Source organism: Triturus cristatus, chromosome 6, assembly GCF_964204655.1.
Source record: "Triturus cristatus chromosome 6, aTriCri1.1, whole genome shotgun sequence".
Lineage (NCBI taxonomy): Eukaryota > Metazoa > Chordata > Amphibia > Caudata > Salamandridae > Triturus > Triturus cristatus.
This window is the reverse complement of record NC_140589.1, coordinates 1,635,171,135-1,635,190,300: the sequence shown is the minus strand read 5'-3', so window position 1 is coordinate 1,635,190,300 and position 19,166 is coordinate 1,635,171,135. Positions and strand designations below refer to the sequence as shown.

Sequence of the window (19,166 nt, the reverse complement as noted above, 5' to 3'; positions counted from 1 at the left end):
ACATCGGTATCAAAGCATGTGAACATTTCCTGCAAGAAAGAAATATCCAATTTGCAGATCACAATAAAATGCTACTGGAGATGATCAACACATGCTTGGAACACAATACATTCATGTTCGGGGAAGAGATCTACCGTCAAGTGAAAGGTACAGCAATGGGTTTTTCTTTTAGTCCAAGCTATGCCTGCCTAACTATGGGGCTGTGGGAAAAGACTTGGGCATGGAAGAGTGAAAATGACCAATATGTTAACAAAACCATAACATGGCTGAGGTATATCGACGACCTACTTATCATCTGGGATGGAACTAGGAACGAATTTGCAGAATATTTTGAAATATTAAACAACTCGGATTTCAATCTCAAATTCACATATACCATCAGCGATGAACGCGTTGTCTTCCTTGACACTGAGATATATATTGCAAATGAAACAGTTCAAACCACCGTGCATCGTAAGGATACGGCTACAAACGCGGTATTACATGCGGAAAGTTTCCACCAAACCAGTTTGATTAAAAACATCCCGTACGGGGAGTTTCTCAGGATCAAAAGAATATGCTCTCAAGAGGAAGAATGGACACAACATCGTGGTCACGTAATACAAAGATTTAAAAAAGAAAATACAACTCTAAAATCATTCATGAGGCACTGCAACGCACAAACAGGGTAAAAAGAACTGACCTGATAAAAGAAAAACCCAACCAGACAGAGAAAGACAACGAAATAAGGCTAATAATGACATACAGCACAGAAAATCAACAATTAATGAGAATATTGCGTAAGAACTGGCACATATTGCATATGGATCCAACGGTATCAAAAATAGTAGGGGGCCATCCGAACATCACCTACAGACGAGCAAAAAACTTGCGTGACCAGCTAGTGCATAGTCACTTTCAAGACCAAAAGAAATCAGAAACATGGTTGAAACCGAAAGGGTTTTTTTAAGTGTACCAGTTGCAAAGTCTGTACAATTGCTCAAAACAAAAAAGAGGTGATGATGTCAAACAAACGCATGTGGAAGATCCAACAGCTAATCAACTGTAAAATCCAGTTTGTGATATACGCGATGGAATGTCCGTGCGCGATGAAATACATAGGAAGTACGAAATGCGAATTGAAAAAACGCATCTTGGAACATGTGCGTGCAACAATCAACTCAGATAGAAGTAATGCTGTAGCCAAACACATGGAGAAGGAACATGGTGGGGATTGGAAAAAGCTAAAATTGTATGCGTTGGAAACAGTGGGAATGCACCCAAGAGGTGGAGACAGAGAAAAAACCTTAAGACAGAAGGAATCTCGGCACATTCTGAACACTGATGCCGAACGGTTTAAACCAGGATGAAGAACTCCATTATCATTTATGAACTGCTTGTGAGATATGTTCCACTATGAAACAAATGTCAGAATTTGCAGAGTTGTAACTATGATGCCTCCCATGCACAAGTACACATATACATATAATTTTTTAAGGAAAACATATGCTTTTTTGTAGACACGAATTTCGAAGTAATCCACAAATAGAGCAAAATGGTCGACAGAGGGCAATGAGGGGAGAAAGAATTAAGGATATGAGTAAGAAAAATGTTTATATTAAATTTGAATGGCGGTAATATCTCCAACCACATGTTGATAGAAAACAGAGTTCTGTAAACAGACATAAGGCCCACTAGAGGGCTAGATTGCAAGTCTATATTACAACCATGTGGATGGGTGAATATGAGAGGGCCCACTGGAGGGCTTTATTGATCGCGCATAATTGGTTTAAAATTATGTTTTAAAATTGTTTGTCATCATTTACGGCACAGTGCCGTTATCGATAAACACACATGCAAAATAATTTGAATTTGGGACGTGAGGATGACGTGTTGGTTATTTCGAAGACCATTTAAACATAGCAAAAAGATTGAATTCACAGACCCTCCATAATGCACTGATGATCGATTGCTCTAAAAACTACATTGACCATAATGCTTAGCTGTACATTACAGGAAATGACATAATTGACCACATGGGTGGCCTTTATTTTGAAAAAAATGATTGAGTAACTGTTGTCAGTCTCGTGAACAAGGTTTCAGTGGAAACCGAAAAGCGTAGAGTTGGTGAACTGGCATGCTGTAATGAATTAAAATAAAAGCGAAATTGGATCACTGCACAACCGCCTCCTGACTCGTGAGTGCGCGAGGAAGCCCCTTGTGGGAAAAGGATGAATGAATAACGATTTGGCTCTGTCGTACCTCTGACGCACCGCCCTAGAGCGCCCAGGAGCCAGAAAGTGGGCCGTCTTGAAGCAATATATATATATATATATATATATATATATATATATATATATATATATATATATATATATATATATATATATATATATATATATATATATATATACATATATTCTTTGTTTTATAGTTTACATAGTTGTGGGTAACTACCATATAACTTCTCTACCTCATATTGTACAGCCTGTGTCCAGATATTGGGTGTCAGTGTTTACAAAATGCATGTGCTCCTAATGCATTATAGGGGTGTAAAGGTATTATACATGCTGTAATCTGTAAATCTTTGCAGTGAAGAGTATCTCTGCGTGCTAGTGGCAGTTGACAACTTGTGCTCAGCATGTTCCAGATACGTTTACGTCCTACAAATTAAGTACTGTAAGCTGCCTTGAGTTATTAAAGTACTATAGACGAGTGTGTGAACTAGGTACTAACCTATGTACATGTGCTTCTTTTGCTTAAGAAGATGGGCAAAGGTTTCACCACAGTATGTAGGCTGCAGGTAATATAATCTTTACTTCAGACTTTGGTTATTTTAAGCAAATAGGGCCTTTTTTGACTAGTGTTGCATTGAGTGTACACTGTTCTTAGTAGATACATTTTAATACCCAGTTATGTATATATATATCATGAGAGCTTCATTGTCTGCAAACAGTGTGGTCTAGAGTAAACTCTCTCCATAGAGTAAACACTGTTTACAGTGCCCACTTTCCTACTCATATCTACTTAATTTCTTAATATAGTTTTGATTATTGTAATGGTTTAGATACAGATTAATGCAGTTTGTAGTAGGGCATTAATTTCGTAACAGATGTTGAGTATCTTGAGTAGCTTGGCTTTCTCTGAACAGTTGTATACATATTGAACATCGTGTGAAATGAGGGTTTCCCATATATCTGTGGTTAATTGTCAATGTGAACTAGACTAGCCATGAAGTGTATGGCATAGGTTCAATGTTGCTCATAACACGTTTGCTACACCTAAGAAAGTTGTATCTGTGATGGAATTAATGATGCTTCATATTATTCTGAGCTATGTTGTACTTACTTGCAGGCCTCTATGCCATACTAGTTTACAGAGTAATATGTACAAAAGAAGCTTGGATGATGTTATCAGTGATGTAATCAATGATGTCATTTGATATGTCATCAATGATATCATAATTGATGTTATAGAACAAACCATGAGTGATGTAATATGTGAGGTCATAAGCAGTGCATGGTGGGGCTGCAAGTTATAGCTAGCTCTGCTAACTATAACTGATTAATTTATTTGGGTGTTTTTGATTTAAAACATTAATGTTGTCACTGATGTTCATCTAACTATAATACTACCTTACTTTTTGTGTTTTTTCAGTGAATTTCTAATGTTTTTTTAACGTAAAGTAATATTTTATTACCATATGTAATGCCTTGCAGCAAACTCTCCACAGGTCATCAACTCCACATTGCGCATGGCCTTTGGCCGTGCACAGCAGGGGGTTGGCAACAGGGCCTGGCCGTGGCCAACCTGTTCAGAGCCAGCACTGTTTCTTATTACTACTAACATGGAAGGGGCGGGGTCAATCGAGCGGAGCTTGTAGGTGATTTGGCACATTTGCATACTCAGCAGCAATTAAAACAGGTGAACCATGGATTCTGCTTTTAGAGCGGGCGATGAAAAGAAAGAACCATCTTGTCTTGGGCAGTAACTTTAGAAGAGATTGCACTCCAATGAATCAATAATGGATTCACCTCCATCAAGGATATCAGATTCTTTTTTCAACATGCAAATTGTAAAGAACACACTGTCCATCAGCCTGGAAAATGACCAGAACACCGTTGCATACTACTAACTGGAAGGGGCAGGGACAAATGGGCGGAGCTTATAGGTGATTTGGCGCCTCTGCATACTCAGCACCCATTAAAAGGGAGAACCATGGACTCTGCTCTCAGACCAGGAGATGACAAGGAAAATACCCACTCATCTTGGACAGTCACTACACAAGAGATTGCGCTCATATAAATCAACAATGCATTCATTTCCATCAAGGATTTCAGATCGTTTATCAATTTACAATTGTAAAGAAAACACACTGTCCATCAGCCTGGAAAGTGTCAGGAACACTGCTTCATACTACTAACTGGAAGAGGAGGAGCCAAACAAGCTGAACTTTTTGGTGATTTGGTACCTTTGCATACTCAGCAGCAATTAAAATGGAGAACCATGTCTGTATTTTTTTTAAAGGGAAGGGGGGGACCCTCCCTGAGCCTATTTTGGCCCTGGGGACCCCATCCCTCAAGGGCCTTTATTTTAAATTGGTCGATGCCCACCCATGGTACCCACCATACAGACGTTGGGGGCCATGGAGGACCCTGCTGCCCTAGCCGGCTCCCCGCATGCTGGGGGAGCCAGCATTGCTCCGGCCTGGAGGCAGCAGCTATTTATGCTGCTCCCTCTGGGCAGGAGCAATATCTTGATCTGTTTCCCTGCCTGCACTGAAGTAGATCAAAGGTTTGCTCTCAGCCCACGAGAGCATTTTTAAAGCTCCCACAAGCTGAAAACAGACTTTGTGTTTTCTCCAGTGTAGCAGGAGTTTCAAAAATGATCCCACCACGTGGATATAAAGACAAGTGTGTGAGCAGAGAAACTGTTGTGTCCTTGGGGTGAGCTATCCGGGACACAGGAAGAGAGCTGGCCCCGGAGGATGGAGTTCCCGGGGCCATTATTGGCCTTTTAAAAATGTTATGAGCACTGGGGATGGGGTCTCTGGGGTCTTTTAAAGGCTTGGTGAGTTGGGCTGCGCGGCCCCCTCCTCTTTTGTGGAAGTTTTAGCCCCATGGTGGGCTTCCCAGGGCCTGCAATGGCTTGGAGAGGGGTTCCCTGAGGTCAGTCTACTGTATGAGACCCCTCTCTAATTTATAACAGTTTGCTACATTCACTACGCTATTACACTCCACTAAATGCCACTCTACTCTACCACACACCAGTACACTCTGTTGTACTTTGTTCCACACTATGTTACACCACTCCACTCAACTCTACTTCTTTGTATGAGACTTTACCTCACTCTATGCTACTTTACAACAATCCACTCTCCGCAGCTCCACTATTGCACACACTAATGTACTCTATGCAACTCCACTCTACAACACTCTACTACACTGTATGCCACTCTCTGACACTACTCCTGTCTATCCCTTATCACTGCACTGTCCAACACTGTATTATACTGTATGCCACTGTGCAACACTTTACTCCACTCCACTGTATGATACTCTAGTCCACTATATGCCACTGTATGCAACACTTTGTATGTCACTGCACCCCACTTTACTCCTCTCTACTCTGACACCGTACTCCACTCTACTCCACAGTATGCCTCCCCGCTTTGCACCACTCAATGCCATTGTACTGTACAACACTGTATGCCAGCCCACAGTACCACACTCTACAACACTGTACTTTACTACAACAATCAACTAGACTGTATGCCACTCTACTGTTCTGTAGTCTACACCACTTTCCAATGCTGTAAGACACCTCACTCCACTGTACTGTACAACACGGTACTCCAATTTATGACACTTTACTTGACTGTATGCTATTCCACTCCACTCTACTGCACTCCACTCCACTCTAGTCTATGACACAACATTCCACTCCATGACACTTTACTCCACTCTACACTACCCATTCCAATGTACTCCACTCCTCTCTACTACACTTTTTCTTACTCCACGCTATTGCACGATACTCCACTCTACACTGCTCCACTGTCTGACACTCTGTCTGACAGGGTATGCAACTCCACTCTACAACACTGTACTCCACTCTATTCCCATCCACTGTACGCCACTGTTCTACACAGTATGACACTTGAAGACACAGCACTCAAATTCTCTCTACGATATGACACTTCACAATATGACACGGCACTCCACTCTACGACACAATCCTCTGCTGTACTCTACACCACTCCACTTGATGATACTCCACTCTATGACACTCTACTTCACCCTACTCCACTCTAAAACACTCTAATCCACTCTATGACAGTCTACGACACCTTATTCTTCTGTTCTACACAACATTCCACTATACAACTAGCTGCTCTAACATGCTATACATGACTCCACTATGTGAGACACCATGCCACCATACTATATAACACTTTACTACACTGTACAATATGCTACTACACTCTACTCTACTCGATTCCAATCTACAATACTCCAGTCTATGTCAATAGTCTTCACAGCACTCTTCTCCACTGCATTGTACGACATTCCACTGACGATTTGAAACACTTTTATTAAAAACGTTATTTAAAACATTGAGATTCAATTAAACGTTAAAATACAATTTAAAAAACCAAGTTTAAACTACACAAACTTTAAAAATTCTGAATTTATAATTATAACTTTCTTCTACAATTTATCTACCACCTTCAAAATATTATGAGTATGGGATCTTTTTACACACTCTTTTCAGCTTGCTAACCAGACAACACTAACCATAACTTGCCACTCAGCCATACAAATTCACAACCCTTTCACGCCTCCAAGTGTTCCAAAGTCTGGCAAAACAGTTAGGACTTCATTGGAAAGTTGCAGAAAAATTGATATTACATCTTCCTCAGTAAAGGCAGCGCATTCCCGCATAAACCATCAATTGATCTGCAACTTTTCTATGGAGTCCTAACTGTATTGACGCTTGGAAGCGCGAATAAGGCTGTGAATATGTATGAGAAAAATAATTTGATAAATCCAACATGCAACGTTCCATACATTTACTTCACCATTGATTCTTTTCATGCTTTTTCTTGGAGATTTTGTGTGATGTTCTATTAATGAAATGAGCCCCGAAGAATCGGATATTCCGCAAAACACCTGTTGGCTATGATGGAGTGTAAAAGTTTAATGACGGTTGCCTCTATCGATTCTAACAAAAAATGTGATAAAAAGGAGGTGAAATGGTTGAAGACAAAAAACATGGTATTTTCTACTGCATGGTAAAAGCATGCAGAAGTGTTCTGAAAAGTGAAAATGTGAAAAGTGAGAAAAAAAGTTATTTGCTTATACCATGTAATCACATGTTTAAAAATCTAAACATAGTAAACATAGAAAATGTACTGCTGACGATTACTAAATGTGACAAATGGAAATAATGCTTATGTAATGAAACACTTGAAAAAGATTACATTGTTTAGTTTAAAGATGCTTGACAATATGAAAATTCACAGTTTTACCTTTAGCATTATGTGATATAAACATGGATAACAAAAGTGACACATATTAATCTGTTTAAAAAATAAAACCGTGGAATATATTTTTTAGTAGTACCTAATATTGACATGTAACTCTTGAAGAAAATAATAATGAGAGAATTAACTAAGAAAACTGTATTATTCATATTAATGTGTGTTTTATATTAATCACAACGTGATAATGATTCAGCAAGTTTTCATGTAGGCCTCAAATGCTTCTTTCCCCATTCAAAAAGCAGAATCTAGCTTAAGTAGTCATTCTGAAAGCTATGATAACTTATCATGAAGTATCTTTCTTATGCTTCCAAACAATAGACTCCTTTCTAACTCAGCAACACTTTTGACAGAAATGTTTCAATACAATTACAAACCCAGAGAGAGCATCTGGGAATGGCTAGATGGTGAACAAAGTGAATTTTCTTACTACCGAGGAAAGGATGGATTTATAAAGTTTGATTTTGCAAAAAGATTACTTAAAGCTTCAGGATTTTTTAGTGAGGTATTGATCACACCATGAGTAGCCCACTGTGGACAACCAATAGAAACCATATCTTGTGCTGGAAAGGATACTTTGTGGGCTTAAACTGAGAACTTTTGGAAGTATAATTGCCCCATTGGAGGTGGAGTTGGGGCTGTTCGTCATTTTCAATTCCCTGCCTGGCATGCTGTCGGACTGAACTCTGATTTTCCTTCCTATGCCAAACCCATTTGAACTGAACTTTCCGATCTGACTCAAACGTTTACTTTGCCGGTTGGTAAAGTGTGCAGGTATAACTATTCGGCTGAAGAGTTTATGGACTCATTCCTGTGACTCACTGCACTTCAACTCTGCATATTTGGTTTGTATAACCTAAATGCTGAAACTTGACTTTTCCCATGTTTTCTCTCTTCTTTCTTTAGATAAGCAGCAAATTTTCATTTTATTGAATCTGTATGATATTGTGTGACTAACTGTACTAAATGATTTCTATTAAATTGAATGATAAATACGATTTATGTTCTTCACCATTCAAATTGAGGGTTAGATAAATGTTTTACATGAGCAAATATACCGTATTTGAGTCATTCCTGGGTGAATCTTCTTGTCATAAGTCTTATTAATAGAAATACCTTAAGGTATGGTTATATGTTTTTAGCATGAATATTTCATTTTCCTATTCCTGTTCCTCATAAGGATTTGCCTCACGTTCTCTAAATATCCAAGTCCCTGTAAGCTCATGCAAAAGAACCATTGGAGGACCATTGGCATTTTGGTGTTTTGATTATGGGCCCAGAGAGGAAATATATCAATACATTATGAATATGATATAAATATAAAGAAATAGATTTTTCCCCAGCTTTACACTGCTTCAGCTACTTCAGTGTTACGGCTACTCTGGTTGTTGTATTTAACAGCTAAACTTGGTCACTTGAATGACACTTTGGTTTTCAAAATTTATCAATGATTCATTATCCTCAGATGAAGATTTTGTGTAATTGATATAGTTTTAAACTGAGGCATAACATTTGATATGTGAAACCTTTCTATGACTATGATTTCCATTTGTTGAAACAAATAAATACTACAAAACCAGATCAATGATATTGTTTGTGTTTTAATAATTTGTATTTTGGATGTTGTTCTTGTTTCTCCCACGATACACTATTAAGCACATTGTCAGCCAAACCTTAGGTCCACCTCCGCAATTATGATTTGAGGAGGTTGTCAGTTTTTTGCTGCCAGCGGTGCTGCTGGCTCTGCCTTTGGAAAACGTACTCCGATGGCCAAATGGAGTATTGGCTGTTTGAGTAAGGCTATCAGGCTGCTGGCCTTATATTAGAGTGTACAGTTTGATGTCCTTATTTTCTGGCCAGTAAGAAAACAAATAATAACCCCATAACCTGGGAAAAAGCTCTGCTTTGGGATTTTGTTCTGAGAAACAAAAACGTTTGGTGCACAGCCATCAGAAACATGGCGGATGTACATCAAATGTTTAGTTTCTTCAGAAGGAGCTGCTGTTACAGTGATCTCTTAATTTGGCAAGCGGCAGTCCAGCCAGGGTGGCAGAGGAGATTACATGAATTTCAAAGCCAATAGTATCTTTTTTATGTGCTAATAAAAATTATACTCTCCTGAGATGTACATTAAAACTAAAAAAAAGTTTATCATATCTCTTTGAGTACACCTGCCTTCTAGGAAGAACTCATATGGTCTGTTTAAAATATATGTGAAAGTTAGTATTTTTTTAAGTTTCATATTTTATGGCAAGCAAAGATCTGCTTCACTTGTGTTCACTTGCCAAGGCCAGATCATTAGGCTTTGCCAATGCTTGCTATCAGTTGTTATTGAATTGAATAGAAACTGTGTTCATTTAAATATTGTTTGTACATATGGTTCATATCTATAACTATGTATCACTGTGCAATAGGATTTGCCTAAAATACCGAAATATGTCATCCAAACATATTTCTAAATTTTGTCAGCCAGCAGTAGTGTGAGGGCTGATTTTGGGTTGTGGAAAGTATGTTAGCTCTAACACTGTTCATTGAAATTACCACTTGACATACAGGGCAGGTGCCTTTCTAATATGTGCTTCTCTGCAAGAATTCCAAGAATTGCATTGTAAATATATACAAGGTAAGATTCCAGAGCAAAATACAGCGTCCTCCATTGAGTACATTTGTCATAAAGGATATTACTAACATAACACCTATTTAAAAAGAATGTTAGAAGTGAAAGGCAAAAATAAAATTTAATTGTGAACGTGCTGTGACTTATGCATATAAAATTAGCACGTCACAATAAAAGTCTGCTGATGATCTACAAATATAATTATTTTCTTATATAGCACAATTAAATTTTTTCACACGTACATAAACGGTGTTGCTGTGACTCATGCACTGAAAAAGATAAAAGGATGAGCTGGGCCCAAGAGAATTCAAAACGTCTGGCAAGGGACAAGGTAAGGAATTGAAGGAACAGAAAAGGGAAGGATTTGAGGGTAAAAGGAGTAAGGTTGTATGGTAACATAGGGATTAGATGAAGAAAGGAGGAGTAGAGGATTGGGGCATAGAGACGAAGGGAGAAGAGGAAAGAAAGAAGTGAGGTGGGAGGAGTCCAAAAAGAGGAAGGGCAATAGACCGAGACGAAGAGATGCGATGAAGAATCAAGAGTAAGGTAGTCACAGAAGTCCAAGTAAGAAGCTAGGAGGGGCAGAATAAAGGCAAGAATGTAGAGTTTTTAATAATAATACACTTTGTAAAGAGCATGGCTACTCCACAACAGAGTGTCCCAGTGCTAGGGAGCTGACACAAAAACACTAGATAACCCAGGTTAAGGGGTAGCTTACTCTAAACAGAAGGACCAGGTTTTTAGTTTCTTTCAGATCTGAAGTTCGGAAGACACCTGCTGAATTTCCATAGGTAGGGCATTCCATGCGTTAGAAGCCAAATAGGCAAAGGAACTATCTCCTATTCTTACCCTTTTGAATTTTGGGACTGTGGCAAGTTTGGCTGCTGTTGATCTTAGGTTTCTGGTGGGCATATAGGCCTTTACTATTAAGGTAGTGAGGACCATGAGAAGAAAGTGATTTAAAGCAATACCAAAGTGCTTTGAAAAGGACTCTATGCTTTATTGAGAGCCAGTGTAGTTTCCACAATGTGGGTCTTATAGAAGCCCGCCTGGGAAGCCTCAACAGTGCCTGAGCCGCCACATTCTGAACCCGTTGTAATCTCTTAAAACGGGTCTGTACCACACTTAGATAAAGGATGTTGCAATAATCCAGCCTGGAGATCAACATTGCTTGGATCACAGTTTTCTGGTCAGACTCTGGTAGGAAATGGAGGATTTTCCTAAGGGATCTCAATATCCCAAAACATTTCACAGCAAGGGCAGTGATCTGAGCATCAAAGGCTAACTTGGCATCAAACCAGATGCCTAGGTTTTTAACCTTATCCTAGATTATAGGTAGTGGGCCTAGATCATCGGGCTACCAAGCATTAGACCAGATATTGGTGAGCTTGCCTAAGACTACCACCTCTGTCTTCTGTGCATTAGGTTTAAGACAGTTAGGGTTCATCCATACTGAAACTTCTATGAGGCATTCAAGGAGAGAGGAGGCCACAATATCGCAGTTCCTTGGCAGAGTAATGACAATTTGAGTGTCATCGGCATATGAAATGATCAAGAACTCATACCGCTCAATGACCTCCACTAAGGGGCAGACATACACGTTACAAAGTGTTGGGCTAAGTGAAGAACCTTGTGGGACTCCATGCAGCAAAGGGCACACTGAGGACTTGAACTGTTTCTGAGCGACCTGAAAGACAGCCAAAGCAGCACAGTGCCATCATTCCCACAGTTCCAAATCCTCTTTAACAGAATAGTATGTGATACTGTGCCAAAGGCTGCATTAAGATCCAACATCAGGATAGCTGCGGTGACCCCCTCATCCATAATCCGCCGCACAGAATCAGCGCCAGTAGCAGGGAAGACTCTGTGCTAAACAGAGGACAGAAACCCGATTAGGCCCTTTGCAATAGATTGTTGTCCGCCAGATAGCTAAACTACTGCCTGTTCACATGTTTTTCGTCGATTTTCACAATTAGAGGTAACAAATATAGGGTGCATTATCTGCTTTTTTCATTTTTCTTTGGTAATAATAAGAAATTAAAATGATACAATTTTTCAGTGTGTGCTCTGTGTCGCAGGAAGAAACTATTTACCTTCTTTTTGATGGTGTTGTTGGAGTGATTCACAAGCGCTAGGAGTCCTGTGTATGTCAAAGTTTCCTCCACAGTCAGATAACTCAGCAAAGTGTCATTCTGGAAAAATACATAGATATGTTTATATTGTGGATTTGTTTTATCATTTCCACATCAAAAATACAAAGATCATGTTGATAAAGAGGAAATAAAGCACAACCTGTAAAACATAGGAAAAACTGTCCTGGAACTGGTCTTTCTTCAGTTTATGTCCATTCAAGTAGACGTCACCAAGGAATGTTCCTTTGCTGCCTATTCTTCCGGAAATGGCATCCAGTAATGTGGTCTTTCCAGATCCTGACAAATAAGAAAACAAACCCTGCTCAGGTTGTTATTGTTATTTCTCGTTTTGTTGTGCGAGTCCAATAGAAGTTATTACAATGCCGCCAGGTTGGTGTAAGTCTCCTAATTTTACTTTGGGTGGTTATATTAAAAAGTACAGGACTGAGTGACAGTAGGAAGAGGGAGTGTGTAGTATCCTGTTCATGTGAATGTCCTGCCATTATCTCTCCCCCTGCTCAGCCAGTGTGAATGTGCAGTGCGCTGCATGGAATGTTCGAGTGATGATGCATATAGGAATACTGGGTGCCTGTGAGGTGAAGTGTGACAGTTGGAGAATGGGCTGAGCAGCAGACAGGCTGCTCCTGGTGGGGCTGCTACACTAGAACTCTTCTGCATGTAACTTACTTCATTAAATCTACTTAAACTACATCCTACCTGCATGGACCTCATTACTACAGAGTGCTTCACACAAAGGACACAGAGTCATACAACACCCGGCAAAAACTGTTGTAATGAGGATAATTCCCCCAAACACACTTACAAATTAAAAAAAATAATAAGTTACTGAAACCTTGGGCGAGGCATGATGATCGCTGGCAGAAGATCACCTGTTCATTAGCGGTGTTCCAGAATGTACACCCTCCACACCCTAAAATGGTCCCTGAAAGGGTACAAGTACACCATTAAACTCCCTCCTAGGTCGTTGTTTTTACTTGCTTTCTTTGCCTGATGCCACGTTATGGTGTGAGTTAATTGATTTCTAACATCATTGACAAGGGTTTCATTTATTTTGTGTTGGAAATAGTAGGGCCCCAGTAAAGGCTACTAGGCCCTGCAGTTCAATGCATAGTCACTGGTGGGCAATACTTTTGCTCTGTTACTTTTTTAAACATGTGACATTATGTGATACCAGATGTAAGGATTAAGCAAAAAACATCCTGTTTTGGAAACCCGCTGATTTTAAACGTCACCCGTCCTTTCTGAAGAGTAACCCCTCTATTGATGAAATTATATATTTTGGGTGACGAATTGGCATTACTGTTTTACAACTTTTAAAATGTCCTTAGGTGATCACTTTCCGTTGCAGTTCTCCAAAGGTCTCCTCTTCTACCATTATATTTTAGGTTGTGTTTTACTGGTAGCAAAGTTAAATGTTTGAAGTTCTGGAGTTTATTTGTATTTCTGGTTGTTATAGGTGTATAATGTTGCACTGCCAAACAATGAGCTCACTTTGGACTCTTTAATATGAGAAATGTCAGACTGTGCGGTTAACTGGGTGAGGTACTTTGAAGGTGTTTTAATTACATAGTAATTGATATACACTGGCTGGCACAAAGTATTTCCAGTGTCTGTGACCCCTTTCTGTTTCTCATTTCATTTCATGGTTTACACATTCGATCCATTCACAAATCCAAGATGGATACCATAGCTTAGTGTTTATGGGATCCTGCAGATCAGGAATATGCCCACCATGGCTTACCCAAAAGGCTCCATCACAACCATCACATCTCATGAGAAAGACAGCTCCAAACACTGTTCTGGGGAGGCTGCCACAAGCGAAAGGTTAGATAGCAGAATTGCCACGTACCCAGAGCTCAGCTGCCTTATGTAGGCATAAGAGAAACCAGGTTTACTGTCTAGCTTCCGACAGATATAGGTTACAGCATTTCAAAAATTTCACACCAGTGTGACTTTGTCAAAATCTGTCTTGGCGGCCCTGGTGCTCTGAAGACAGACACTACTTGTCCTTTTCCGAGAAGAAGACAAAACTGATAGGTGGAATGCTTGCAGTTTTAGGTCAAGCCTAGAGCACGGCATGCGCTGCTGCTCGACTTTTAGTAAGGGGCTTTTCAAAGTGCTACACTGTGGCATAGAGCTTGCGTGCATCTGCGCAGGCACGAGCTTACGAGCAGAGGCGCCATATGGCTTTCCTCTCTCGTCATGGGTCATCAGCTTTCAAGATACGAGAGCTTTTTTTCACATTCCTGAAGTCGATAGCTTCCTTGTTGCTCTTTGTTACTACAACTGTCCACAAGGTGGTGGTGTTCCCACATTGTATATGGAAGCTACTTAATATAGACAACATAAAAGTTAATACGGCATAGTGTTGCTTCCTGGCCAGTATTGTATCGACACTGCTGGTGTTTGTATGTCACAACCGTTTAAAAAAACAAGCATTGGCATAGCCAATAGGTCTCGCCTTTGGGACCTTATAAGTGTTTAGTTATCTAGCACAATATTCTTGGTGCAACAACATCAAGTGCTGCATGGCTAAACACTTATAAGGTCCCAAAGGCGAAACCTATTGGCTAAGCCAATGCTTGTTTTAAGCTGAACCACTGGTAATTAATATGTGCAGCATTCTAGTCCATTGTGTTTTGCTCACTGTGCCACTACAAGGAGCCACAATAGGCAGATCAGTTGTGCCACCACTCCAAAATGGACAGTGCAGAATGAACTGCACATCCACTCCACATCTATACATGAATAGCCACCTACTTATGGGTGCACAGGCAATTAAGGGTACTCACTGAGAAGACCAAACAAAAATGCAATGCATCTATGATCCAAAAACATCCTTCAGGGTTTTGCTAAAACAATAAAGAGTGTCAAGAGTAATTGAAATGTGTGACTACATGTAATTGTGTATCAAAATATAAAAAGATTGACCTTTAAGATCTTTATGTATAAATAAACAGCACCTTTGTTTTAAATTTTGTCGGTCAATCAAGGGTCACCTCCCACTGCTTTGCTGCTTGATCACGTTGTTAAATATTACCAAATACAAGAGAAATAGTGATGAGGTTTGATTCCTGCAAGAGCATCAGCAAACATTCCTGACTGTTAAAATACTGTCAATGTATCTAAAAATGTACCCATTGACACAGTAACATTCAGCTAATTACAGCAGATTCCAGAGGCACGTGTGTTATTTCTATTTCCCAGCTAGCATGTTGCCTTCTTGTTCGAGAGTGCAGAATATATTATTATTTTCGAAATATTAATCTCACATCCACATATAAATTAATATATTGTAGCGTTTACCTGTAAATTCCTTTCTACTTACCAGAATTCCCTAAAATTCCCATAAGTTGTCCACTTTCCATATAAAATGACACATCTTTCAAGATTTGTCTTGTCCATTTTGTGTGATATGAAGGAATATCCCACCAAGGGCCAACACGCTCACTTAGAACAAAACATAACAGGATAAGTGAAATTAGATATTTTTATTCCAAATCTATATTAAGGTTCTAGAATGCATTCATGTTCTTCTTATACTGTGGATGAAACAACTTTTTTCTTTACAATTGACCTGATGTTTCAAAACAAATCGACTGCATTTTTGTGTAATAATTTAGAAACATTTTACGGACTATCTGTCTTATCATAATGTAACATAGTCCGCCCGCCCCCGTAACGGAGAGCGGGACCGACTGCCGATGCTGCAGCGGTCCCGCCATGCACATTAGGATGCGCCCGACACAATGGCGGGCGCACTCTGGGCCTTTTACATTGCAGGTGGATCTACTGGCTGCAGACCTGCTCGCAATGTAAAAGGACTGTGCACAGCATTGCAATGCACAACAAGGCAGGCACCACATGGTGCCTGCCACGTAGTGCATTGCAATGAGGGGGGGTACCATAGGTAACCCCCATGTGCACCCCCCCACCCCCCCAACACCCTGGGGTCCCGCAACGGGACCCCAATGTCAAAAACCGCATGCCCTTCCATGGCAGCGATGAGGCAATTCTCCGTCTACATCATAATATGGATGGTGGTGCCTTGCAGACACTGCCACCATATTGTGTCCCTTTTCCGCCTGGTCGAGATTTTGACCGGTGGAAAAGCGGCGGACGGTCTTTCCGTCCACCTCGGTGCCCCCCGCAATACTAATATGGCGAGGGGATGACCAGGGACATATGGCGGGCGGATCGCCCCTGCCGGGCCGGCAGTGAGTACCGCCAGCCCGGCGTTGGCGATCCGCCCGCAATAATAATGGGGCCCTAAGTTTGCACAAACTGTGGAATTTAAGTAACATGAAGAGAAGAAGGAGATTATTCAGAGAATGGCAATTCCAAAGTCCCCCACGTTGTTGATAGGTGTTTTGGCAGAGGCAATAAGAAACAGTAATGGCTGATATCCATAATGCCCTGGAAATTTTCTTTCAGAATGTGGGGGGCTTTTTTTTACATTTTCATTTATCAAGGATCCAGACAGAAAAATGTTGGGGACTGGAAGATCCTTGCTGAATATGATGGGCCTTCTAACATCCTGTCCATTGGTGAGTACTACATTGAGAGAGCTTTCAGATTGTGAAGATGACTTCACCTCCAGCATTAGGAAAGCTGACATCCCCTGACATGTAAATAAGAAGGGGGATGCAAGTGGTGAGCAAATGAGGTAGCCATTAATGTGTGACAGCAGTCCTGTTGACTTCCACCTCTAAATGATGCCCTAAAACTATAGTTCACCACTTAGTAATCGCACATACCTTTTTGATTGAGTAGCCTTAACTCACCCACCATGCCCACCAAAATTCTCCTGTAACATAGTCAGATGGGAATCTCCCTGCAGTTTCTCCCTAATCAACAATTCATACTACACCCAACAAGAGATCTTATTTTAATTGTTCAATCGTCTGATTTCGGAATAAACTTAGCTCTCTTTTTAGTTTGTGCCATGTGTTTATGATCTCTTTCTTTATCACTCTTTGCCCTGCTGTCTACTCATCAACACTTGTCTATGGTCACACACACTAAGGGGTATATTCTCAAGGATCTATCGCCACTTTATCACAGCCAAAGTCGCAATAAATTCTTCGCCCCATTCACAAGCTGGTGCTAACAGCCGATATCACCAGTTTACTGGTGATAGCATCGCAAAAAACATCACCACAGATGACACCGGAAACTATCGCTAATGAAGGCAGAGTAGGCGTTCCCGAGCAAAAAGCCGCGACAACACCACACCGCAACATTCTCAACGACCAGCCAGATCGGCGATAAGACCACAAAACAGGCGATAAGGCGCGTTAGCAGCAGGAAATTAACACCTGCTCTGACCTGATGCAAAGTCGGACGACAACCTGCACCAGAAAAGGGAGCCCAGCCCACAGCGACACCTGAAGGCCAACAGATGCCAAAGAGGCACTGATCATGTAGCTCGGAGCCCCAACTGGGCACAACACCCACCGCCACCACCCCCATGACCGGTCCCCCCCGACCACCACAGAGGCAGCGCAGACAAAGACAGTGGACCTTCAGGAAACGCACCAGCCTCACACACCTAACACCAGACAATGTCATTGCCCCCTACAGGCTCAGAAGGACAACCATCCTCCGCATCCTGACCATCATTGCCAACAGGCTGACGGTACCAACACAGCGGACAACCAACATCCCACCTCAGACAAAGCTGCTGGCTGTGCTGCACCTGTTGGCCCCTGGTACCTCCCAAACAACAACTACCAGAGTCTGATGAGTCTCACAGCCAGCCCCATCCTAGTCCCTCACACCTGTCCTGGATGCCATCATCAGCTTGGTACCCCAGTACCCATACGTCCCCCACAATGCGATGCAACAGCTGGAGACCAAGCAAGGACTACACGCCATAGCTGGATTCCCGCACGTGTTGGGGGCAATCGACAGCACGTCCTACTTGTGCCCCCTGCTGACACTGAACACAATTACCGCAACAGAAAGCACACGCATTCCATCAATGTGCAGGCAATAGTGGACCACCGGGGACTGTTCACCAATGTCGTCGCCAACTACCCAGGCAGTGTGCATGATTCCTTCATCTTCCGACAGTCCATCATCAACCAGTGCTTCCAGGACGGCTCCTATGGGAATTCACTGCTCGTTGGTAAGTACCAAATGAACACACCACACACCTCAACTCCACAATCATGCAACTCACAACTCTGGCAATGCACACGTTACAAAATCACATACAACATGCCCACCCACCAGACACAACAGCACAACTTACTGTGGTAACATGGGCTAGCCATGTACATGAGCCTTCAACGGCATGGCACTTCAGCCACACAATAGCGGAATGTGGGGAGAGGTGGGAACCAGGCATGTGTGAAAGAGGCAAGTGACCCATGAATGAGAATGTACACAATGCCATGTGTGGCGGATATGTGCTGGACAGACTGCAGTATGCAGACCACAGACATATCCATGTCTACTTGCACTGCTGGTGTTTGGAGTATAGTGGACAGTGGATACAACCATGTCACCCCAGCCAGTGGGGAAGATCTCGGAAATGTGGCTTGTGACGTACCCCCCGTAAGCGTGTGCAGAGTGGGTTGGCCCGGCGTATGCCAGGCCAGCTGAGGGCTGTGAATAAAAAGCACGTAGCCCTGGATGTGGTTCTCTTTCCGAATGCCCAACATGTCTGCCAGGGCGGCGCCTCCCACCCTACCACGAGGCCGTTGCCGTCGCCGTGAGCGGTGTTGCCTGCGATCCTGTGCGCCTGCTGCACCCCGGGCCACTGGTCCCTGAACCAGTCTTGGACGCCCCTGCGCAGCCAGGCCTCACTGCTCACCTGCCAACACCAGCGTGTGTCAAAGAGGGCCCACCACGTGCCGGCGAAAGCTCC

The 19,166-nt window shown here is 41.6% G+C and overlaps 1 protein-coding gene across 1 annotated transcript in view; it reads right to left on the bottom strand.

Moving 5' to 3' along the window:
- The window catches only part of ABCG5 (ATP binding cassette subfamily G member 5), a 243,689-nt gene that overhangs the window by 201,135 nt on the left and 23,388 nt on the right, over positions 1 to 19,166 (bottom strand). The window contains exons 2-4 of the mRNA XM_085612783.1: positions 15,621 to 15,742; positions 12,432 to 12,568; positions 12,233 to 12,331 (exon numbers count right to left, since the gene is read on the bottom strand). Of these exons, the coding sequence (XP_085468909.1) occupies positions 12,233 to 12,331; positions 12,432 to 12,568; positions 15,621 to 15,742 (358 nt within the window). The remainder of the gene's footprint in view (positions 1 to 12,232; positions 12,332 to 12,431; positions 12,569 to 15,620; positions 15,743 to 19,166) is intronic.